We start from the raw sequence: 26,188 nt of genomic DNA on the forward strand, positions 1-26,188 counted from the left end.
ACAGGGAACCCGTGTCCTAATGGCATCGTGCTGCAGGGGCACAGGGTGAAACACGTATAGAGGGAACATCGCTGAAGAAGAACTGTTTGCACAGCCGTGTTGCCACCGGCTGCAGCCTGCCGTTTGGTTCTGGGGCTATTCAGCTCATTACAGGGCTCATCCCGACTTCGGTGGTGTTTACCGGGGGCGAAGCATCGCGAAGAGGGTGAAGCAAAGAGTAGCCCTCAGGCTGGGCAGCAGGCTGAAAGACGACTTCTATAACGCCGTGAATCTTTAGTCGGACAGCCTCCCCGGCCAGCCCGTGGTGCTGGGGAAAGCCGCAAGGGGGGCGGGCTGGGCACGGAGCCCGGCACTCCGGGCACGGCGGCTGAGCGCTGCGAATCGCTCAGGCTGGGAAGGGACATCCAGAGGGGTCTCTGTGCCCCGCCTCCTCCTCCTCCTCTTCGTCGTCGTCGTCCTCCTCCTTCCTCCAACCAACCCCTCCTCCTCTCCTCCTCCTCCTCCTCCTCCTCCTGCCCAGCCGGCTGGCAGCGGGCTGCTGGCCGGGGTCCTGCGAGCCGGGGCGGGCCGGGGCAGGGCGAGGAGGGGGCTCCGGCCTCAGCCCCTGGCCCGGGGCGGCCCCCGGGGGCCTCCGCGAGGCCGCGGCCAGCAGCAGAGGCAGCGGCGGCGGCGCGGCGGGGCCGGGCGGCATGGCCCGGGGCGAGGCCAGCCTCCTCCGCTGGCTGCGGGAGGGCCGGAGCTCCCGGAGGCTCATCCTCCTCATCGTCTTCATCGCCCTGCTCCTGGACAACATGCTGCTCACCGTGGTCGGTAGGCGACCGGGTCTGGCGGTGGGGCTGCGCGCTTGGCCGTCGGTGGCTCGGGCGTGGGTCGGTTTTTGGTTCGTTTCAGTGTTTTTCGTTGGTTTCGCCCCCCCGATTTATGCCAGCAGTAATCTCCGGTGACAGATGTGCTGCCTGGGTGCGTGGCTGGTGCTCGCAAACCAAAGGTTTTCAAACACGCAGGGTGCCCCAGGTACTGCGGACACCGCCACACGCAGCAAAGTCTTGCTTTGCTACTCTGTCACTTGTAGGATAAGGAATCGTACAAAAACATCTTCATAGTTTATTTATTTATTTTCTCACCGAAAGCCACGAAAACTTCTCAGAATGACAACATTGGTATTTTTAGCACATCATCTTTTTTTCCTCCTGTGGTCGTGCAACTGAAACACCAGGCTAGATAACACAGAAGATGCCTGTTTCCTTGTGATAGTTCTCCTCTCCCCCACGCTGCTCGTCAAATGCTAGATTAATAAGAAAACTATCTACATGGGTTTTAAGAAAAGTGCTTCTAAGAGCTGGTTTAATAAAATAATCAGAGTTTTGATCAAAGTTGAAGGTGCGACTTTTACTGGCTTCAAGTGACATGGTGTCCAGAGTTAGGAATTAATGCAAATTAAGTCCTGGAACATTTATTTGCTGGTAGTTCTATAAGTCCCCATATCGAAACGCTCCTTTTCATAATACATTTTGTCCAAGGGCTCAGAGAAACTCCTGTCTTGTGCCCACACACTGCTCATGGAGTGCAGAGCTCATCCTGCACAGCGCTGCCCTGCCCGTACTCAGCTCCTGGGGGGTTCTGCTTAAAGCTGATGCCTTTAACAAAAACTTCATGAATACTTTTACCAAGTCACTTTTGGATTTTTTTACATGACCATCCTTTCTTAAGAAGTTAACATTTCCTTATCTGTTCTTTAAGATGTGTGCTAGAAGCCCTTAAAAGTATTTCGGTCTGCAGACTCACTGAAAGATGGGGCTGTGTCAGAAGAGAGGCCAGGCAACCCTGCTGGTTCTGTCACTGACGTTTCCCAGTAGAATGAATCTTAGATCTGTTCCAACCAATGTGGATATGCTAGTTTCTGAGATACACATTAATACAATTAAATTTAAGCTATGATCCTAAACTGATTACTCATTTTTTTTTTTTTCTTTCGTATGGCGTATTTTATTAATATGTTTTATTTGTGGCTTATTTTATTAATATGTTTTATTTTTGCAATTTTAGCTTAATGCTAGTTTCAGTGCTTTTCTCATTATTCACTTTTTCACAATCTAGTAAAGAGATTTATGCAGTCATGTGCATCAGTCTGTTCAGACATAGTTTTTGCTACTTCGCATATTTTTCCTTTTGAGTGATGTCTGTATAGAATATTTTATAATTACAAAAACTGGCAAAAATAAAGGCTAATGTAAAAGAACTGTTTTAAATTGCACTATTTAAGTTCCGTGTTTCAGTCTTTAAAAATCCTTACTGATGTTCTCAGTAGGAAAGCCTTGTACTTCCCAATCAATGACAAAGCAAACAATAAAAATTGGTGATTCCATCTGCACATAACCCTACGGTAAGATGCTAATATATTCTATTTGTTTTTCCAGTGCCAATAATTCCCAGTTACCTTTACAGCATCAAACATGAGAAAAATGCATCAGAAGTCCAGACTACTAAGCCTAACGTAGTTTCAGCAACGATGGACAATTTTCAGAGTATCTTCTCCTACTATGACAACTTGACGATGGTTACTGGGAACGAGTCTGCTCAGCTGGGCCCCAGAGAGCTGCCCCACACCCCGACAGAACAGATGACAGTGAACGTGACTGTGACTGCTCCTCCATCTGATTGCCCGAAGGAGGACAAGGACCTGCTGAATGAAAATGTTCAAGTTGGGCTATTGTTTGCTTCAAAGGCAACAGTGCAGCTGATCACTAACCCCTTCATAGGGCCACTGACAAACAGGTATGTTACACAGTTAGGATTTGTATTCATGTTTTAGTCTGGGTGGGGATTTCAAAGTACCTCTAACTCTGCTGTGGCCCCGGCTTCCTGGCCTTCTCACTTTATCTGGAGTATCTTAGCAAAATACATTTGATGAACATGTCTTCTGAATGCCCGCATCCTTTCCGAAATAAATCGGTAAGCACACGAGCCACTTGACAGTGTTGTACACTTCTCTTTTTCTCCAGCTCCTGAGTTCTCAGGCTTTTATAGAAACTTACTGAAATGGCGTTGAAATTTCTTCAATACAGTTACACAGGGCCAAAAGATGCCATGGAACAGTTACAAGGATCAAGCTCTGTGACTTGGTGACACATCTATTACACCTGTATTAGGCAAAAATGATGTTGAAGGTATAGGTGGTGTTCAAATCTCTCGCAGCTCTTGGTGTGCTTTGGTGCACAGCATTCTGAATGTCCTGAGGTAAGGCCAAGCGGGAGGTTCTCATGGGCTTCCACAGAAAGGGAGCAGGTCTGCCAAACCCTGCTGGTGCCACGTTCGTCTCTGAGTTCAACAGATCAGATTTATGTCTGTGCAAGATGTGCTCCAACTGTCAGATAGTCCTCTCCGAGTCCTTGCCTACATATGATGTATTAAGCAGAGTGTATTTGGGTGGGACATTACACAAAATCCTCCTGAGCAGGATAGGAGATGCATGCACCAAAATAAATCACTTACAACAACAGCAAACAAATAAACAAGCAAAACCAAATCCAAGCACTAATTATGCTTACACAGAGATTAAAAAGTATTTATAATATCATTTACATTTTTGGTGTTAATAATTAATATGATTTTATTGTTAGTGTTCTGTGTAATTGTTCCCCACAGAACAAGCTGCAGCCCCTCTAAACGGAGTGAGATCCATCTCTGTAGGAAATAAGCTTCAAACTGTACTTAGGTCACCATTTTCATGTTTCTTATTAAGCTATTTTTATAAAGAAGACATTTTCCTTTCAGAAAATAATAAGCAGATGAAATTTGTCTGTTTCCTGTCCTTGTAAAACACTCCTGTTTAGGCAGTCAGCGCTTACCGCACGTGGCAATAGCCAAGCCAACCAATACTCTTTAAGGCTGGATATTTCAGGTTTTGAACTAAAAGCACCTTTACTGGATTTTACAGCTTATATACACAGTGCTTAATTTCAGTCTGACAGAGGAGCTTCCAGTGGAGGGATGAGCAGTGGTTGGACCCACAATGTTATGAATTCAAAACCTGTATTAAATCTGTGGAAATTATATAGACACAAAAATTTTACATGAGATAGACAGCTTCATTTCTGTTTTATTTCACCTTATCTCCTCCCGCATATCCATGCTCTGAAAGTTTGCCCTTACAAAATCACTTTTACACAAATATTGTTGCAATTTAAGGAGGAAAACAGATTTTTGTTACCCAGATTTCCCGTGTTGCTTTGTTAGGCTATGAAAGCTCATCCACAGGCAAAGCAGCATGAAGTCAAATCATATTTCCATAACAGTTCTTTAGCTATTCTAGGTTTTACTAGTAATAGTAATTACTAGTAAATAGACAATTACTAGTTTACTAGTAATTGTCTGTATCATTGCCCTCTCTCCATTTACTTTTCTCTGGATTATCATCATTTCCACAAACTGCCAAACCAGGGGAAAAGAAGTAAGGCACTGCGCGTTACGAGTGGTTTCCCAACAAGTGGGAAAAGGAGAATCAAGCAGAGCACGTGGCCCCGTGTGGCACGCCGTCCTCCCATCCAGGCAGAAACAAGTGTCTTCATGGCCAAGTGGCCCTAAATTAGATTTAAGGATTGCTGGTTTTCTTTCATGCGTTGTTTGTGTCTTGGAACAGTGTCTGCCTTTCTTCTGAGAAATGTTTAGTGGGAAATATCAGTTCACGTATTTATCAATTAACTGTAGAAGCCACCGGCTAAAACAAACAAGCAAAGAAACAAACAAAAATCCCCACCACTAAAGTTGAGATTTCATAAGAACAATGTATACGTTCAGTTAAAAGGAAGTGTGAAAACTGATTATTATAAATGAAACAGAAGATGTTTGAGTTATCGCTATAAAGACTCTTCTTTACCACTGATAAGCTGTTTAATGGTAATTATTATAGCTGTTATTACTTCTGCAAAATTTCAGCAAAGTATCACAGCTTAGAGTTTTAAACAAGCATGGAGTTACTGGCCTTAAAAACGCACTGTCTTTGAGTGCTTGAGTTTGTACAGGATGCAACAGGCTATTCCACTCACATTGCCAATAAGTGGCAAGTCTGTGCCACGAGGCTGTGCCAAGTACTTAGTGTAGGTCTTCTGAAAATTTTGTAGTTTTTTTTTCCACTTTTTCTATAACTACTGGAGCTGAAGAATTTTAAAAATAAATTTCAAAATTAGTTTAAAAGAAGCAAGCTAAGCTAAAATGTTTCTTATTTAAAGCCCATCTCCTTTCAAAGGACACCAAAGAAAACACAAACCCATCATGGTGAGCTGGCTGACAGCTGGTGGAACACCACCATTTCCTTTTGTGCTAAGTCCTGGTGAAAATCCCAGCAAACAAACAGCCACCGCTGGACCTGAGCCTTTTTCCCTTCCTGCACATTCAGAGGTTCGTTGGGTCATGACCTGAAGGAAAATATTCCTCTTGTCATCCATCCCCAGTCTCTGCTAGGGCTGAAGATGACCAAAATACCAGCCAAGACAGACTGAGCAAGCAGTGCTCACGTTGGTACTGGTGTGGCTATAAAGTAACAGGGTTAAAGTCAGCAGATTGCAATCCTGTAATGGATAGGCAATTAGGCTCTAATCATCCACAGCTGCTAACCTGGTCAGTGTAACCTTTATTTTACTGCTGCACAGGACCCATCAATTAGTTGTCTCATTGCAGTGTAACCTTATTAATGAGTATAATCCACTTCCAAACAGTTCTGCAGTCTGGGGTCAGCACGACCCCAAAATGGGGTCATTCAGGCTTTCTCTGTCACCGGCAGCCTTCCTCTCCCTCCTTTGACTGATGACTGGTTTTTTTTGGGAGTTGGAAACACTTGTAGGAAGCACTTTTAGCTATGGGCAGCCATCCTGGAACAGGCTGGACCCTCTGTCTGCTTCGGCTTCTCTTGTAGTGTTTTGTGAGGAGTGCCCGAGAAAATGACTTGTTAAGGCATGATAGCAAGAAAAAGGAAGAGACAAGACAGGAAAAATGTAGAGATAACTGTGATGGAGCACATCTTGTCGTGGCTAAAAATTAGAAACTGCATATGCACAGGTTTCACATGGCAAGAAACAGCCCAGGATCGGGGACAGAGTCTGTTACAGGTATTGCCTCCCCCTTTTTTTATGTATTTGTTATATATTGTTATTGTTCTGATCAGTGAAAACTCCCAGTAAACATGTGCTCTCTCATGTCTGTTGGACAGCCCAGGACTGCAGCTGCAGATTAGACATTTGTGGTAGCACAACTGCCAAGTAATTAACACTGCTATTTTAGGAGGAGGCAGGGTTTGCTAAGATTGTGCAGGAAAAGACAATCTACACTTCTAGCTGTCAGCTGGATGGGGGTAAGAACGGCCCCAGAGCAAGAACAACCATGATTTCCAGGGGCTCAGCAACCCTGAGCAGGGTAGCACATCATCCCTAAATTGTGGGGGGAGTTCCAGGCAATATTGACCTTTTCCGAGGACTATAAAGACTTGCTTAGCACAAATGCACGTCCTCTCCTGACTATACCTTCACACCGCTTTGTATGGTGGACCACGGGCAATATAGATTTTGGGTGAAAGAACTAGCTCTGCCCACACAGAGCCTGGTTCTGAGACGATTCTCTGGTTGTGGAGGGAAAGGCATGTGTTAGACCTCAGCATGTGCAATAAGGTGTCATGGTCTGCTGCGGGGCAAGAACGGGTTCTGCTCCCGTTCTGCCTCCATGACTCTCTGCTGTGTGATGCTTCACACCGTGGTGTGACTCTGTTTGTCCAAGATAAAGGAGTAATAATATCCGTGACTGCAAAAACTAAGACCAAAGCTTGAAGAGGGTTTCATAGAGCATTAAAAGTGACTTCCAAAATACTTGTTTTCTTGGAACGGTCACCCGACAGAAACATTTCAGACATAGGCCATACTGAGAGAGGTGAAATATGTTTTAATTTGATGGATGCTAATCCTTTATTTAGGATTACAGGACAAGTATGATAACCCTTCCCTTTATTTAACTCATTAATGCTCATGGCAGATCTCACAGCTAATGTCTCTGATCTAGTGGTGCAAACATGAACATGGGAGCCACTTCGTATGGCGTTTGTCTTCAAACAAATAACTGAGTTTTAATGCAGTGTACTTGTAGGAGCAGTGAATTGCTGTCTCATGGTCCCTGTGGCAAATCAAAGAATTACTCAATTTCTTTACTGAAATCAGACCTCTCCTCCCACAGTGTCCATCCTAGACACCTCTGGGATGGCTTTCACAGACAAACCCCCTTTGCAATGGGAGGAGGAGTAGAGACATCCAACAACTGCATTCACAGTACCACAGAGACAGATGATATCACTCACCAACACAGTAGCCGTGCATGCAGGGGTTATTTATCTGTATTTATATCAGTGCTTTCTTTAATTCAAAAATTCAAAATCAAAGCAGTTGTGATCAAACTCACTGTGTCCTTTTCTACATGAGCCCACTGGGAAGGGCAGGCAAGGGGATGGCAATAGATGATTCTATTTTATGTCCTTGCATACGCAGAAACATCAGTGGAGATTAGTGTCCTTCTGTATAATACTTGCCATGTACACACAATGATAGAAGAGACAAGCCTAGAAAAATCATCCTCTTTAAATTAAACAGAAAAAAAAAAAAAGTATAGTAGTATTCTTTTAATGGTCAGGTATCAAGGTTTTGAGAGATTAAAGTGATTATCATAAGCCCACAGAAGAAGAGGAATTGAGGTTGCTGTTTGCAGATACCAGTCCAGTTAAGTAACCACAAGAGTAGCATTTCCTCTGCTGTATTTTTGTAGCACCTACTTGCGGATTTCAACTAGAAAACTCAGTGCACTAAGTCTTTGTGATATTTTTAATGGCAAAATTCTTCCACCTGCTCTTCATTAGAAATTTCTAAGGCTTGTAGAAAAGTGCATGCTAGATTTCTTCCATTCTCAGACTCCAACAAATGTTACAATGGGACCAATAATGAACAGCCTTGTGCTTCAAAGAGTTTACTATTATCTGTGGTCCTTAGTTGTATAAAAATTACACTGACATATGAACAAATCTCAAAATAATTTTGTTGGTTTACCTGTCTTAAGACATATCAATATTATCAAAAATGAGAAGGGCCATTATAGACTCTTCTGTTACTTGATGGACCTATTTAAACCAATACCACCAATATAAAAGCCCAATACTGTCAAATCACTGGGAATTAAAATCAATTAGTATTCCTTTGAACATCTTCATCGTAGAAGAATTTGACCATTAAAAATATTTTTGCAACCATTTTTGATATGCAGAATTTTAGGGAAAAGGAAGATCTGAATAAAGTGCGGTGACCACACGGGATGTCTGCAGAGCTACCTGGGTAGTACATTTGATTCCCAAGGCAGAGTTTTAATGGCATGAAAAGTAGCATATGGTGAGGTCTTTGTTGAAATTTCAAATTTAGCTGCCTAAAAATGTGTTTGCTTTCCAGACAGAAAATAATTTATTTCCTGGAAATTTGAAAATTCTTACAGCAGCCGGGCATATCTCCAGGCTATTTCTGATGTTTTTGTACTTTTGAGTTTTGATGAAGAAAGCTTTGATCAGCTCCATATTTAATCCTAACACTGTGGAAAAGCAAAAAATATTACTCTCAGACACTTTGGGACACTTTCGGTGCTTGTTGTTGAAGCAGAACTCCCAATGAAGCTGATGACAAATTTTCCCAGAAAAAAAGCCATTTTTTTGACCGTGTCTCATTACAGTCATTGTCTCATGAGGGTGGAAACAGATGATTCTTGAAACATTACTGGAATATTTCAAAGCTCAGCATGCTTAGATGAATCTTCCATTCTCATATTCTTGGCAACCCCATGGAGACCCAGAGGGGTTTTATTGAGAACAATTATGGTGGAACGAGAACAGGACAATCAAATTCTAATGAAGGACTTCTTCCAGGGATTTCAGATGAAAAGTGTTCTGTACCAAATGAGAAGGCATTTGTAACATGGAACAATTTGATCGTGTTGTCCACTATAAATACTTCAAAACCTGCAAAAAAAACACAGGTTGGGTTTTTGCATCTTTTGTGCTTGTGCACAAAAAAAAAGAAAAAGAAAAAGAAAAAAAAAAGACTTCATGCAATTAAATGTAACTCAAAATATCAGTGAGACAATCCTGAAAATGTGAATGTTCTTTTTTATTATTATTATTTTTTTTATTCCAGAATAGGCTACCAGATTCCGCTGTTTGCTGGCTTCTGCATCATGTTTGTGTCAACGATCAGTAAGTGGCCACTTCTTACTTAGTGTTGTTCAGATGCAACTTTTAAATAAATGATCTATAATAATGATCCTTAGGAATTCTTGTTGATGTAGAGGAATTGATGTAGAGGATGTGCAAACAGGAGTACAGCCTGCAAGTCAGCGGAGGTAATTTGCCCACCCTAAATGGTGTTAATAATGCCTCAGCTGCTGGTTTATGTTCAGTTTTGCATGGCACTTAAGGATGTGGCCCAGATGGAAAGAGTATAAAGGAGAACATCAAGCATTGTTAGAAGCCTGTGAGGAATGATTAAAGAACTGGGGTTGCTTCAGAAGGCAGATGTAAGATGTATCAGAGTCTATGACAAAAAAGGAAGGGAATTTAGAGTTTTCCATGTCCACTGTATGTAAGAAATGGAAAAGCAACCTTAAAAAAGTATCAAAGAAAATTTAGATTAAATATTAGGAAAATATTTCTGACAGCAAGGGGACTGAAGTGATGGATAGGATTACCTGTTGGTAGAGTCTCTGACAACTCCACATTTTTGGAACAAATGTTACTTGGTGTGGTTTTAACAGTAGTAAGTCTAATTCATGGCCAGCTGTGCCACACGGCATCCAGTGCAGAGCTGGCAACACCACTGTAAAATCTCTCCATGCATTTGCTTATTGGAAGAAACGCTGGTGTAGGCCTGTGTGTATGTGTCAAATCCTGTCTTTGTGAATGCCTGGAGCTTCAGACTGGGCAGCCTGAAATGCAGCCATGGGGGGAACAAGGCTGGAAAAAAAGGTCTTAATTCGCCTCCCTGTGCAGCTGAATCAGAGCAGGACGTAATCAAATCCCAAGTAATTAGTTAAAACTGTTGGGCGCTTGCATTCTGTGTTACCAGAAGGCTCAGACACCTAAGAGCAATTCAACGCTGACACATCCAAATGCAATAAGAGAGAATAATGCGGTTAGCATTGAAAGTGACACAAGTCACTGTAAACACCTGACTGGATTGCAGAAAGGGTGTTTTTTTTTGTGATAGTTTAAAGAAATCTAACTTTTAACCTAGTTAGAGTTAACCTAATTTTAAAAATTTACCTCTGTCCTTTCCATAGTGTTTGCCTTCTCAGGAAGCTACACATTACTGTTTATTGCAAGGTCCCTCCAAGGAGTGGGCTCCTCTTGTTCTTCAGTTGCAGGTAAGAGAGCATATGATAGCGTAAAATACGGATCACCAATTCTATCTTTTTCAGTAACACTCATTTCTTAATTGTATTTTGTCTGCAGTTTCAATAATTAACACAAAATTATTCAATTAAATCAATTTCATTATTTTCTTTCTGCTTCTTTCCTATGCAGTAGCTCACAAGCAAATGTCTTTTCAGAATTACTTGGTACGTGGGCTGCAGTAAGGCAGAGCACTAGATGATGTACTCTCTCCCTGGGGTTTCTGCATGTGTGCCTTCAACATTTTAAATTCATTTTTAGCCTTTTTAAAGGTCACCATGAACTTATGTTGGTACTTATTATCATGGGGGTAGTACCTCTGCCCGTTTTTGAAATTTCTGTTATAAAATGTTGTTTCCAGTGGTTTGTTATTCTGCTTGCCAGTTTGGACTTAGATTGCCTGTGCTAGATATCCAATATAAGATTTTTATTTTTAAATGAAAAACTGAAATGGAGTATGGATTTTCACTCCAAATTATTCAATGATCTCTGAGACTTAGTCTAGATAAATTATATTTTGTTCATGATGGCAGCAGGAATATAAATTTGTCTTGAAAGGGGAGGTGAATAGAGCTTTTTGTCCAGAGCATGTCTCTTGGCTTCCTCAGGAAATATCCCCCCTTCCAAATGAGACTGGTCAATAAACAGGGCTCACATATTTTCATAGGTACATAACAAACTTTTGAGAGCTGGATTTCACCCAGATCCTCACTGCAGGGATTGTGCTGCAGCCTTGGGGCAGGTGGGGATATCCAATGGAGATCCTCAGCCCCCAAACTAAGCTTACAAGTCAAGCTTTCCAAACTTAAGACATGCCAGGATCACAATTTTTGTTCAGCTTTATCTCAGTCCCTGTGCAGGGGTGTGCCTTGAGATAGGGCTCTTTGATGAGCACATATATTTCCCCAGACAACCTACAAAACAGAGCAGAGAAGGCCAAGAGTCTCCCTCGTCCACCCCCTTCCTGAAGGCAGGATCTGTCATTCCTCATGCGTACTTGACAGATGTGCTCTCAAAAGCCTTCAGAAATGGCCTCAGCATTGAGCTTTGTGCTTAACCACATTTACTGTTAGGAAGTCCTTTTCTGATCTCTCATCTAAAGCCTCTTTCCTGTCATTCATATCCATTCCTGGTTCTCATAGTTGAGAGAACATGAAGAACAGTTTCTACAGTTTCTTTTCTTTATCTTTGTGGCTTTTTTTTTCTTTTTTTTTCTTTTTTTTTTCTTTTTTTTTTTTTTTTTTAAATTTCAAGACCACATCACATCACACATCAGTTTCCCTTCTCTAGCTTTAAATCCAAAGATCTGCATTTGTCCCTTGGTCACTTGGCCTTTGCTTATACCCATTGCTCTTTTTTGGGTAGTCTTGACTCCCCCAGCTCTTCGTGCACTGCACCAAGGCCAGACCAAGCCCTCAGAAGAAGCTCTGACCCCAGACAAGTCCCAATGGGAGAGAAAAAGTCATTTTGTGAGTCCAACAGTCCACCTCACTTGCACCAGCTGCATGCTCATGATCAGCCATGTCTTGCCCTCAGAGTTGTAGTACTGTAGTAGTGGGTGTAGTACCCACCCTGCAGCTGTGCAAGCAATCTCTGCAAATTTGCTGTGAATTCAGATATTGTTCTCTAAGTTGCTTTTCAACCATCTGAAGTCTGCCACGACTTTCAGTAAGTGTGTTCATCCACACAGGACCTCTGCTGTGTTACCTTTCGGTGCACACGATGGTCCGTATTTACTTAGTGATCAGTCATGCAGGGCTGTGTTTTCTCTTTCTGGCTCACTGTCTAGCTGGGGCCCTTATATATTGAGTCCTTGATTTGAAAACAAAATTAATAATTTCTATGAGGACTCTTCTGTAGCATTTACCACTACTGTGTCTGAGTGCTTCACAAAAGCAAATGAAAGAGGCTTCATGTTTCCTTTTGTAAAATGATGGCTCATCATCGGATGCAGAAATGGGGAACATGAACATAAAGGTCAAAAGCATCCTTTAATTTTGGATGCTGAACTTGAAATACTCATTTTCAAAGCAATCAGCTGGGCATGATACTTCATGTTCAGAGCACAGCCTGCCGCGACTGCGGTTGTAGCTGTCAGCCATCACCAACCTTCATGTTGAGCACCCAGAGCACAAATAGCAGACAGAGAATACTCGTTGAGAGCTTTGTTTCAACTGGCTGAAAAGAAACTTCTAAACATTCTGTGACAAAGGCAGAGACAAAGAATCCAGCAAATCAGGGCATCATTAAGCTATCTGAGTAATAGGGTGTAACAGAACATGGCATTGAGACCATTGATGTGTGCCAAACTCCCTTCTGCTTCAAGGCAAATTGCACGTGGTGGGGACTTAAACACACACATATATATGTAGGTGTATGTATGTGTATAAATATAGATATATATGTGTGTAGGTATATACTTATATACAGATACCTGCTGTCACCTCTGTCTAATAAATTGTAGGACACAGCTGCCTAATTTTGTGCTTCTGTTCTGTTCTGTTTGTATTTTAGGGATGGGTATGCTGGCCAGTGTATATACAGACGATGAAGAGAGAGGCAATGCGATGGGGATCGCACTGGGAGGACTTGCTATGGGGGTATTAGGTCAGTGAGATGGGGGCTCTGCCACCAGCAGAAACCACACAAAGCACCTCCTTGTGGTCTGTGAAAACAGCGGCAGGATCTTCTCGGGTGCAATGTTATCATGCCATCTCCAGATTAGATGCATGGTGCATGTTAAGAATCGTTTCTTCCACAGAAACATATTTCTTATGCAGATACACATCAGACAATAATTTCTGAGATGTTTGGGTTTTGTTTAAGTAGAGGAGTATTTTGGGGTGTGAAGAATACACTTTTCATAGTCACAGAGATCAATGAGCTTTACTGTTGGTTTTATTCATCTTTTTTTTTTTTTTTTTTTTTTTTAATTTGTTTTGTTCATTTTGTTTTGTTTTGTTTTGTTTTAAATTAAACTTTGTGGTCCCTGAGTGCCAACACAGGGTGCCCAAACACTTGCAGAGGACATTTGTTTGGGGTCAGAAACGTGGCTTCACAGCTTTTCCTTCATTTCTCCCTCTCAGTGGGCCCACCTTTTGGGAGTGTCATGTACGAGTTTGTGGGGAAGAGCTCGCCGTTCCTCGTGCTGGCAGCGCTGGCTCTGCTAGACGGAGGTCAGTGCATGTGGAGAGTCACTATTGCCTTGTAGCACTTCCCTTTCGTGTGCCTGTGTCCTGACCCCCTTCTTGAAGAAACCTTACAGTATTGATTTCTTTCCACAGCTGTTCAATTATTTGTTCTGCAGCCATCCAGAGCGCAGGCAGAAGTGAGTATTGCAGTAAAGCACTCTAGGCGACACCTGATGCTTTGCCTCTCCTAATCCCAACATCCCAACTTTCCATTTGTTTCCTAGAGCCAGAAGGGGACACCGCTACTGACACTTTTGAAGGACCCATATATCATTATTGCAGCAGGTATCAGATCCTTTTTTTTTTTTTTTTTTAAGTTTTAATCAACTGTTGGCATTATTCCTGGCATCCTGGAAAGCCTCGAGCTAGTCTGGTCTAGCAATAATGTCATTTGCTGCTTTCGTTTACATGAAGCAGAAAGAACAAAGTAATCCATCAGTAACTCTGGATGGAGGTACCAGTAGAAACACAGTGGGCTGGAAGTTGGAAACGTAAGTTTCCAACATAAGTGCCTAGCTGAGAAGGCACTAGTGAGCTGTGGATCCTTGCTAAGACAAGGAATTGCTGCACCACATCAAGATGTGGCCATGAAAATGCCCATGAGACAAGTGAATAGGGCAGAGATGTGGAGGGAGGAACAACCAGCACATCCCAGGCAGGCACGAGGAATAACTCAGAACTTTGCTTCCACCTGAGGAGGGAGCAAGGGTCTCTAGAGCATGGGTTATGCTTTAGAAAAGGTCTGGGTCAGGTGGTGTGTGGCGTTTGGTGTTACATGCACCGTTTGTCTAGAGAGTCTTTGTGCCTTGGGGAAGTTTGCCTTTTGAGTCATGTTTTGTTGGTTTTCAGCCCCCTTGGCAGAATGGATGATGCCCATGCTCTTCAACCTCAGCTCCCTCAGCCTTAAATGTTAATTGCCTCAGTTATTAAGTTGTTGCTTTATGCAGTGAAAAGAGTTTTGAAAGTGGTGCTTTCTGTCCCTTACCCTAGGGAGGTTGGTGTTTTGTTCAGATACATTGATTTGGGAAGGTTGAAAGTCTCGTGGATTTGCACTGCTCAGGGAGGACAGAAGTTCTGAATGCCTTCTAAGCATTCATTTAAAAGCTCGTTAAAAATAATTTAAATTTTAAAATTAAATTAAAAAAAAGTTTAAAAATGACAAAATGCATGGCATTGGGTTAATTCTCTAGTGGGTTAATTGCTAACCACAAGTAAAAAACAGGGAAATTTTAGGGGTGCTGCAAATGGACTACCAGTTTAAGTGTTTTTTGCACTCTCAATTTAGGTATGTTAATTTCATGGCATAAATTCAATCTCCTAAGTGTGCGTCATACACTTGAGTCATAATTGTTTGCATTTCCAAAGCACAAGAGCTTCCTGACCAATTCCCTTACCTGTGGCACCGCATCACTCTTTAGCACCAGCTGTCCCGAACTGAAGCACACAGCACACAGCTCTTCCCTCTGCTTCCCCTGCTGCCCCTGGGCTGGTGACAGAGGGGACTTGGCTTCACTCAGTGCCACACTGATGTCCCAAGTCCTGCAGCAGTGCTGCAGTGAGGTGCTGTGCTCACCCAGCTTTGGCCAGCTCGGGACTGGCAGAGGAGCTGCCCTGGAAAGCCCAGTTCCCCCGTGGTTTCAGCACAGAGGTGATATGGCATGCTCAGGTGGAAACCTCTGCCGGAGAAGGGAAATGTGAGCAAATACAAACTCTGCCTCCTGCTGTGTGGAGCATGTGTGTCAGGTGAGGCATCCCTGCTTGCTGACCCAGGCAGAAGAAACGTTGCTGACACTTTTTATCACTGCTGGTGATTGAAGTCACTGCCATTCTCACAGCAGCACCTCACCCATGGGGATTAAAAAAGGTTAGGTGCTGCAGGGTGATGAAGCTGCAGTGACAGGCAAGTTAGTTTGAGTTAGCAGATCCAAAAAGCAGATCTGAGACAGATAATGTCACTAGCACATGGGCTCTTGAGAAAACTCATGACAGCTTTTTGCTGGGTACTGGACTTTTTACAGAAAAATACCAGTGATCTCCATGGTGCTCTGCCAAAAGGCTAGTGGGTTCCCAGCCATGGCGATGGGATCCAGCTGGAATGCTGCAATTTCACATCTTCTGGCCAGTGCAGGACATTTCATCTAATTTAAGCAAGAAACAATGTTGGATTTCTGCTCTTGAGATACATACCTCTAAAGAGAGGTCAGCTCCGTATAAAGCAGAGGAAAAAATTACCTTGTTTTGGGGAAATTTTACTGAAGTAGCATGGTGTTTATTAAACTGTGCCCTGAGTTTGCAGAGTACCAGCTCAGGCTCTCACCTTTCCCTTGCAGTACATCCTGAAGATCCAGGTACCTTTGTCAGCATGCACCTGAAGAGTAGAATAAGATCTTTACGATCTAGCTACCTCTGTTAGAACAACACTGAGCAGAATCGGCGCTCATTTTGTTGTGAGCTGCATGAGGAGGAGCTTGGTCCAGCAGAAACAGTAGTTCTCTGACCTCAGACAAATAAAGCTAATAATGCCTTTTTTTTTCTTTTTTGAGGTAAAATTTGGAAGTCTTGAATATTTTCCTAAATTTCAGAGATTATAAGTGTTAGGAAGAGGAGCAGGAACACAAGTCTGAGGCTGTCAGTTCTAGCAGGGGCTTCCCTCACTTCTGTGAGGGGTTAGCAGTGGGGACATGTTCTGTTGTCCTGCGCTGGGCTGTGGCTGCTTCAGGCCCTTTGGACAAAGCAGGGAAGGCCTCCCAACTCAAAAAAAGCACTGTGGGGTGTAACAATCCCCACACTAAGGCTGAAGCCCGCTCCTGAGGGCAGAGGGCCTGGACACCACCTCCGGAGCGCAATCTGCAGGTGGTGGAGCAGGAAGCAAAACCCTACGTGGGCAGAGAGCAGCCGGCAGGCAGGACTGAGTCAGCACTTCTGTTCTTTGCGTGTGAATGACCAAAGGTCCAGAGATTCAAAAGAGATTTGGAAGCATTTGAAATTCATACGGGTGGGCAAGCTCAGCCAAGCCGATGCTTTGTGGCATGGCTTAGTGGCTGCCGGCTGTGGGGCCTGTACACAAAGCTCCCTCTTGCAGGGGGTAGGCATCCTCCTGGCTGTCCGGTGGTATTTTTAGGATCCTGACCTCCACGGCTCATCTTCCTCATTCACAATGGGTTGGAGCCATGCCTCTTACACAACAGGGCTCAGGTTTTGCCCCAGGAGACTGGAGATAAAGACCAAAGGAGCGTGGTTTTAGCGTGTCGTTTGTACATGGTCAGACATCACGCACTTTCTAAATGTCATCAGGCTCACTGTAGACTTTGCTTCCCCCCTTCACATTATGAAAATAGCTTAACCTTTATTGTAGAATTTCTGGGAGAATTGGAACATACAGAAAGTTAGTCCTCAGTGACTTTACATTCTGTTCTATTTAACATTAATCAGCATTTGATGCATGACAAATAGGTCTGTAAGAAGCACTTTTTTGGTAAAAGTATTCATTCTTTGCACAGATTTTTGTTCATATTCAAAAGAAATAATTTTTACTTTTTGTTTTTTCCTTCCCCTTCTTTCTCTAAGGCTCAATCTGCTTTGCAAACATGGCTATCGCTATGCTTGAACCAGCTTTACCCATCTGGATGATGGAGACCATGTGTTCCAAAAAATGGCAACTTGGTAAAGTACAGCACATTACTTGGGTCTGCTATATTTCGTCTGATGGATGTCTCTGTTCTGGTCCTGTTAATAATGCTCTCCTTAGACACTTTAAAGGTAGTCATTCATTTATTTATTTCTGACTGCCTTTAAATTGTCAACGTTACTGGGAGCCCCAGTCAGCCCCGCAGGGCAGGCTGCAGCACAGCCATGCATGTACACACACATCCCTTGCAGCAATGCTGCTGCATTGGAGACTTACCACTGAGCAGGGCACAACGTGATTCAGTTCCTAGCCCAGCATTCTAGACATGAGCACATTTCAGGTTCTGCTTATAAATGTATGTTGTAAAGCCTTCATGGCACTCTAGAAAAGCACAAAGATCTCAATCAATCAACAACAATTTTCAAAAATCATTGGGTTTAGGGTTTTTCCCAGAGGTAATCCCTCCTCAATGCCTAGTGTGAACTGCTGAGAGCAGGAAATCTGCACCAGGTGCAGTATGTGCTGCATCTAGCACACGTGTTAACGTACTGCTTCCAGGGCAGCTGATGGCAATGGTAGGAAAAGCATAGACTTTCCCTAAAATGTAGCCACCAGAGAGAAAAAGGACACAAGAAGCATTTTCTAGTATCAATGAATGGCATTTGAAAGCAAAAAAAAATATATCTTTGTTGAAAATAATGCTCATCAGACTAATATCCCTAGAGAATACTAATATAGGTGTCCCTACACTGCAGAGAAAATACAAACATTATTTCAAATGAATGCAAACTCAGATCTAGGGTGGCCATAGGTGGCAGTCCTTAATGTATTACTGTACTGTTGAACGTGGTAATGATTGCTAGCCCATTACATAGCAAAATTAACACACAGACCTAGATATTTTAAGCCTCACAAAGAAAAAGAAAGATGGCTTATCTACCTCCCCCACTAGAATATACCAGTGTAACAGAAATGAGATTTACAAATCTCCTGTTTGAATGGAGGTTCCTAGAAGGAAAATATCCATTTTAAATTAAGACTAATTTTACCCCTTAATGATATAAGTAATTGAGTCCATTACACTTTGTCTGATTTGACAGCATTAATTAAAGATTTTAAGCCTCTTAAATTATATCCGAACTGCAGGGTTTTAAACAAATGATGATCTTACGCAGTTTTGAGATCCAGTTGTTTGAAGAGCAATCAGAAGAAGGTACAAAGGGCTCTGATTTTCATCAATAAATGTTACTTTGCATAAAGCTTATTTAGAAAATCACAGTTCTGCTTCAGTAGAAGCACAGCTTACCACTGTGACTATACCACACCAACATGCAAGCCTTGTTGACCAAGCTTTTGCAGTATTTTTCCCAGTTTTTGAGCTCTGCTGTAAATGGCCATTTCATATAAAAGTCTGCTCCAAACCACACTGAAATAGCTGCGGTTGCACAGGTGAAAAGGTTTCCCCAGCATTGCCATTGTGACCCACAAGGATTTTAATCACAGGATATTGCTGTGCTAAAAATTACCTCTCGATTTTTCTTATGAATATCAGAGAGATATAGGAAGGAAGATGGATAAGCAGGAAATGAGAAAATCTGTGTTGCCTTGGTGAGAGATGAGGAGCACATACACTTAGAGGAAATTGTTTGATTGTGTACCATAATGTCATGGCCGCTCTCTAAATTTGAATTGTCTGATTTAAAAATGACCAAATGGAAGGCTTGCTGTGGCGTGAATTAAGTTGCCAGACTTTCCTACTTTTGTCAGGTTTCCCAGATTTACTTGGGAAGATGCAAAATTGAACTGGAACACCAGAAAGATGTGGTGCCTTACTTTCTTCCAAGAGACATCAACCCTACAACGTTGAGCCACCACCTGTGCCCCTGTGCCCAGAAATGCTTCATACAAGGCCACCTCCTGGGTGGTGGTGGTGATCCCTGCTGCTGTGTGGGCAACACCAGAGGCACCCACAGCCCGTGCTGCCTCTGGCACCACAGCTGCAGCAGCTTCCTTGGCCATTTCCCCTCCAGCTGGGCTCTGCCCTGCGACCCTGGTGTGGGGTGAGGGAGAGGAGGGATCCCCCAGTGCAGGCCGGAGCCGGCTTTCCAACACTTTATCCTTCAGGAGGAGACAGGAGGGCCCCGTGCCACAGGGTCGGGATTTTCCTTGGGTGCCCTCATTAGCTGAGCGCTACAGCCAAGTGTTTTTTAAGCTGTTAAGGTTTCTTCATCTTTATGTTATTGATAGATGCTCGGTTCAGCTGTTGCTTGACCGAGGGCTGCATCATGGCATTACAAGCCCACCACAGGGGCTCCTGGCCATGGGTTACCCAACACATGCTCCATATGCCAACCATGCAACCCACAAATATGCATGAAGGGGAAAAAAAACTTCCTTGAACTACCCCAAAGTTTACTGCAGTTAGAAATACCTTTTTTCTTTTTCTCTTTTTCCGCTTTGCATCGCCTCTCCCATGCCAGGCCTTCCAGCTGATGCTGGAAAGCTCTGTTCAAAGGCATCATATTGCTCCTGCATTTCATAGATGATGTCCTGAGATTTCAGGAAAAGAAACCGGATATTTGATTCTCTGGGCTACGCACAACGACTCCATTAGATGTGTTCAGACCAAAATTGCAGCGTCTGGAATTTATTAGTTTCTTCTAACACCTCGCTGAAGTCGTTGCTGATAAATCATCTCATTCATATTTTTCAGGCATTGCTTTTCTTCCGGCTAGTATCTCATATCTTATCGGGACTAATCTTTTTGGGATACTTGCGCACAAAATGGGAAGGTATGCTTAATTTAAAAATATTAATAATCTTCCAGTGTGTTCTTGTACCATTTGCAGTGTTTCTCAGGGCAGTTTGTTGATGGTGGAAGTTATTAAAATTTGTTCTGTAGTAGCAAGATCGTTTTTGGAACACGTTGTTCCTTTGGTTGTGCACCTCTGCGCTCCAGACATGGTTTTGAATGAACTCAGATCACCTCTAGCAATTGCAGGCACTGAAGTCTGACTGATGTTTCTTTGGTAGGTGGCTCTGCGCTTTACTCGGGATGCTAATCGTGGGAGTAAGCATTTTATGCGTAAGTAGAAGATGATGTATCTGTCACACCGTCTAAATGTTCCTGTGTTCATCTTTGAACATGTGCTTTATCATGAGATTTCACTGGAGCTTCTGCCTTACAGATATGTTATTGAACAATGTGTAGCTAATGGGTTCCAGATCCCGTATCTGAGCACTTCAAAATCTCCATGGTTCAATTATTTTGAAGGAAGTGTGGCTCCCAAAGAGGAGGGGGATCGTTCTTTTGAGCTGTCACTCAGCAGCTTACTCTCGCTCGTGATAGCGAGGGTGTTGGTGGTGCAATGGCACAGCTGTCTGCTGCAGTTGGCCAAAACACGTGTCAAACGCCAGCTGCACATCCGTACAAAGCATGCTCTAACTACTCCGGGAATTTCTCGTAGAAAAAGAAAACTAACCTCATTAGTGTGACCTAATTAACTGCCTGAAATTTCATTCATAGGTACCATTTGCTAAGAACATTTATGGGCTCATAGCACCCAATTTTGGAGTTGGATTTGCCATTGGTGAGAAAAATTACAATGACTTTTTCAGTCTGTTGTTTACATAAAAATGGTTTTTTGTGAAGTTACAAATCAAACAAGTTTTGTTGCTATTCTGGCTGACAGTAGTGAAGTCTGAGCTGTGGCCTGGACTGGCAGGTGGAGCCAGGAGGACTACGGGGCAGTGCTGGAGCTGATGTTCTCTAAGCTCACATCTCTGATGTCCGTCAGCAAGTGCCATGTGCACATGCCTATATTCATCCATATGACCTCAGACACAATACAGGCTGCTTTAACACAAACCTTTGCATATTTAAGAATAATCATCCTTTTAGTTGCTGTTGCATACCATTGTAGCACATAGTTGGCTGAGATGTTAAATATATATATATATATATATTTTTCTCTGAACTCTGTTTCCCTCCCTCACGCCCAGGAATGGTGGACTCCTCCATGATGCCCATCATGGGCTACCTCGTGGATCTGCGCCACGTGTCAGTCTATGGCAGCGTGTATGCCATAGCTGATGTTGCCTTTTGCATGGGCTTTGCAATAGGTAAGTCTTGCATCTTCCTGCCTAATACACACTTGATAGTAAAGAGAAATGTGTTGTGATGCTAGGCATGAATCCCCGTGGCATTTTCAGGCTTATTGAGCTGGGGTTTCTTTTTTTCTGCAAGAAGCCAGAAGCAGAGGGAGAGGATGCAGGGAACTGTTTGGCGTCAGTTCCCCTCCTCTGCTATGGTGCTATGCACATCTTCAGTAGCTGTAAGAGGCTTGAGGCAGGCAGGCCCCCTTGCCCCCTCTCCCTTGACTGTCCTGTATAGACACCCCACAACCCCTCAGAGCGTCTCTGATTTCTGCAGTGAATTCAGGGTCTGGAGCCAGAGAAGGTGTATGTTTTAATTTCATATGTAATTAAATATATGTGGGAGGTTTATATGTAAATTTTGTGATTTATAATATTTATGTTTTATAATATGTGGGAGTTTTATATGTAAAATTACTGTTTGAAGTAAATGCTGCAATTTTTATGGTATTCAGGAAAAGGTTTTTATTTATAAAAGGTCCCTCTGCTGGTGGTGCCATTGCAAAGGCAATTGGATTTCCATGGCTCATGACAATTATAGGGATCGTGGATATCCTCTTTGCTCCTCTGTGCTTTTTCCTTCGAAGTCCACCTGCCAAAGAAGAGAAAATGGTAAGCATGACATCTTTTTTGCCTTTTTTTCTTTCAGTGAAATTAACTTATTTCTGCATCTTTGCCTCTAACTTCCCCAAAACATGACCAGCACAGTTCACTGTCATGCATCACCTTTGGAATAACCCCCACCTCATTTTCTGCACAAGATGTATAAAGGATTTTTTTTTTTTTGTTACATGTCCCCTGTGCTGCTGTTCCAAGATTTGCTGTTCCTGTTATACTGGATCTTGTTCTGAAGTCCTGTTACTGCCAGAGGGCATCTCGTGCTGTGTTCACAGGGTTTCCTGGCAGGAAGATGGGATGCTCCAGAAGTAGTAACCTAGCAATGCAATTAGTAGGCAGATTTTTCCTGGGGTGGGAAAATCCTGAGTACAAGCACAATGCTTTGCTGCAGCACCAGTCACTACGTGTCAGTCCAGACCCCAGCACTCTGTCCTTGCTCACGCTGAACAACGTTGGCTTGCACCCAAAATACAATGGCAAGTTGTTGAAGGAAAGAAAATGTACTTTTGCATGGCCGTTGTCTTACTATGCAGTAACAAAGCTCTGAAAGGCAAGGACAGAACCTAGTGCATGAGCTGTGCATGCTTTGTACTGGCACTCATAAAAGAGAAGCTGGAAAAATGGATCTTGCTGAAATGTTATGTACGTGAGGACAGAGACCTTTGGTGTCACCCATATTTGCACTGCAGGATCCCAGAGATTCCAGCTAATCCCTCAGAATGACCTCTGCAGACTGCAATGATTTTTTTTTAATTTAATAATTTTTTAAAATACCCCAAGGTTAGGGAACGGAAAGAACAAAAAACACAAAAGAGCTGCTGTTTGCACAGAGATGAAGTTTATTGTCAGCTTCCCACAGCTGAGCAGGAGGCACTGGCACGTGCAGGTGCTTGGTGGAAAGTCCTTTTAAAAGGCAGGGGTAGGCTTGGGGTGAAGCAATGTAAGAGCATGTGGTGGTTATCAGCAGAGCCACGAGAAAAGATGATTCATGGGTATAAGGTTTTATTTCAGGCACTGGTACCATTGCTTGAAAATTGGAAAAGTATTGGTTATTGCCATTATGGATCAAGGACAGTCACAGATACAGGTTCATCTGCTTTGCAGAGATGAGGCAGAGGTCATAAATTCAATGAACCATGCTGGACCTAAAGATTTTAAATTACTGCATTTATTACTGGGTATTTCCACCTGATAAAACAGCATTCTTGGTACAAATTGGGACAGAAAGTTTACTTTTCAGTTGGTTTGTGCCTTCAGCTCATTTGAGCCACCTCCAAGGCTGAAATCTGAAATCTGTACTGAAGCGTTCATGCACAAACAGAGCCTTCTGTCCCTGTCTGAGCTCCCCTCATCCCCCCACACTGAGCTGCTTGCTAAAGCACCACACTCAGCTGCTGCTTGTGCTCTCTCGGCGGTCCAGAGGGCTTTGTAAAATGAGACCACAGGATGGGAAACATTAAAGAGCAGAGGGAGTCCCAGGATGAGGCAAAACACACTGCGGCTCCCAGAGTGCTTGGAGCTGGCTTTAACCTCACGTAGTGCCATCCAGCTGAGCTGCATGCATCCCAAAGTGAGAAAAACAAGCTTAATTCACTGCCTTTTATAGGCTAAGGGCCAGTATCAGACTGACAGCCTGCACTCCTGCATATTATTCATCGCTACAGCCTTAAGCTGTGTGTGTGCTCTACAGCTACACGAGGTGCAACGCTGGCCACCATGATAGCAGCAGGGAGCTCGCCACAGACAGTGTTTCCTATGTTGTGCTCTTTGGGTAATTAACAGCTAAACTGAATCCCATACAACATGAAACATTACACAACTGCTCCGAGTACAGAGTTGTCCTAGGAAAAATTGATCCAGAAGGGTGAAACGGTTTGGAAATGTGGTGGCTGCTCCTGGCCTAGGCAGCTGAGGCAGCAGGCCTCTGGCCTGCCCTCCCGCTTTTCTAGTGATGGCAACCCCTTTTACCAATGGTGATACCTTGAGGTGTATGAGGTGGGGTCTTGACTTATGAACACAAAATCAGTTTGGTTCTGCTTTCCCAGAAATCCAGTGGATCCCGAAATCTGTGGATGGCTGCGGTCGAGCCGTGCGTGTTGGGCGGACGTGCTAATGTTCACACTCTCTTCTCTTGTAGGCAATACTCATGGATCACAACTGCCCCGTTAAAACAAAAATGTATACCCAGAACAACATCCAGGCCTACCCGATAGGTGATGAAGAAGAAGAGTATGAAAGCGATGAATAACAGTAAAAGCCATATAAGCTGTTTTGGTGTACAAAATGCAGTGTTTCATGTGAAACATCTCATCCAGGAATATGTTTTAGTTGTACTGTAGATTTAATAGTGAAATGGTCAAAAAACCAAAGGTATATTAATCATCTCCCATGGTTATAAAGCAGACTGCTAACTGCCTTATAAGGAGGGAAAAAAGCTTTTATAGAGGATTTGTATAGTGTCTACCTTTATTTTGTGTATTTAATTTCATTGAATATTACACAGTATATTTTTGATTAAATGTGTAGTGTAAATCTGTATAAACGTGAATTTAAACTATTTGATTTTTCAAGTCAACTCAAAGACCTATAACGCTTCACATTCTGTTTGGAGTCATAAGAACGAACCACTCTCTTGAATATAACTTCTCTGATTTATTCTATTGATTAAAGCCAACCAAACGCAAAACCCTTGCAAAGCTCAAAGAAAACCTATCAAATTTCCAGTTTTTTAAATTGTACACACAAGTGCTGAAGGCTGAAATTAAGAGTGTAAACACTGCTGTGAGATTTTTGATCAATTTTGGATCAAATATTATTAAAATAAAAGGCACGACTACTTTGCAATTTGAAAAATGACCTGACCACGCATAGAATGCTTCGAAAAAAATAGTTTGAAGAGATAAGTATATTGCTGTTAGTACAATTTAATGAAGTTTTAATCAGCTAAGGAGTTGTGCAAGATGAAGTGCCCAAAGACACATACAGTACCGGGTAAACAAGTATGTTTGAATGTACATAGTTCCTTTTCCTGAAAGGGAATAAGAACTACGTGAAGATACTTGTTTATATTTGTATCTTTTGGATCTTATTTTTAATATCTCAAGTTTATTTTAGATGCATCCTAAGTGACTGGCTAGAAAAAAATGCAGTATCAAAGTATTTAGATTCAGCATGTACTGCAAGTAAGCTAGTAACTTAAGAAGTTCACAGAAATACTTTACATATATTTGCATATACATCTAGAAATTAAGCATATATCTATTTTTTTCCAAAAAATGAAATAAAAGTATCAACTTTCCCAAAGATAATGAAAAATGTCCTGTTTGTCACCAATTTCTCTTTACATCTGGGGAGATGGTCTAATAGAGGAACACAGCACTGGATTACATGGTCTCTGTCTGCAATGAGAAAAATATGACTTTGAAAGAAAGCATTTAAAACGATTCACAATGTTCTTATCAACTGTGGTGTATCTTTTTATTTGTAAAATTAAAATCTTTATGTGCCTTCTTCCATGTAATTGCAGATGTTTTATGTACTGCAGCTATAGATACTATGTTTACATATAGTTTTGTAAAGTGTATATACTATGGTCAGAAAATATGAAAAAAATAGTGGATCAAACTTCAAATACTGCTTTGTCAAAAATTATGCATTCAGACCACATTAAAATAAAGGTATCTAAAATAATTTCATGATCTATTGTAATAAAAGAAAAAAAATTAACCATCCCCCTCATAATTTGCTCTATGCATTGTGATCTTCTGTATACTATTAAAAAAAAAAACAAAAAAAAACACAGCTCCTGGGAAAGCACTCCTTGTTTCTAGTCCCTTTGTTGTGTTTGAGGACCAGCGTTTTCACTCTAGGTCATAAATACATGCAACTTCTTTGTGCAACCACAATAGCTTCCAAAAGCTGCCTATCGTGTGACGGCTGATCCGAGCTTTAACTTCTGTGAAATGGGTAAGGACAAACTGCATTACCAGGATACACACACTTGGAGAGCCCGCCAGAGTGTTTAAGAGGTAGTATTCTGAGAAAACATCCAAAGAAGCTTGGATGATGTGAAAGGCCAAGCAATACGTTCTGTGGTTGATTTGAAAATCCACTTAGAGGTTTTATACCGGCGTATTTTCT

General features: G+C 42.5%; 1 protein-coding gene across 2 annotated transcripts; it reads left to right on the forward strand.

The window, feature by feature from the left end:
- The first annotated feature begins 591 nt into the window (after positions 1-591).
- On the forward strand, positions 592-25,738 carry SLC18A2 (solute carrier family 18 member A2). Of its 2 annotated transcripts, XM_035329475.1 has the most exons (15): positions 592-810; positions 2,418-2,775; positions 9,204-9,262; positions 10,345-10,428; positions 12,971-13,063; positions 13,543-13,632; positions 13,741-13,784; positions 13,872-13,932; positions 17,215-17,310; positions 19,989-20,067; positions 20,309-20,360; positions 20,802-20,865; positions 21,278-21,397; positions 21,909-22,042; positions 24,186-25,738. In XM_035329475.1, the coding sequence occupies exons 1-15, from the start codon at positions 690-692 to the stop codon at positions 24,294-24,296; spliced, it is 1,566 nt and encodes a 521-aa protein (XP_035185366.1). In that variant the 5' UTR covers positions 592-689; the 3' UTR covers positions 24,297-25,738. The 2 variants fall into 2 exon arrangements, with proteins under 2 accessions (XP_035185366.1, XP_035185367.1); XM_035329476.1 differs by lacking the exon at positions 17,215-17,310.
- The last annotated feature ends 450 nt before the right edge of the window (positions 25,739-26,188 follow it).

This window comes from Oxyura jamaicensis, chromosome 6, assembly GCF_011077185.1.
Source record: "Oxyura jamaicensis isolate SHBP4307 breed ruddy duck chromosome 6, BPBGC_Ojam_1.0, whole genome shotgun sequence".
Lineage (NCBI taxonomy): Eukaryota > Metazoa > Chordata > Aves > Anseriformes > Anatidae > Oxyura > Oxyura jamaicensis.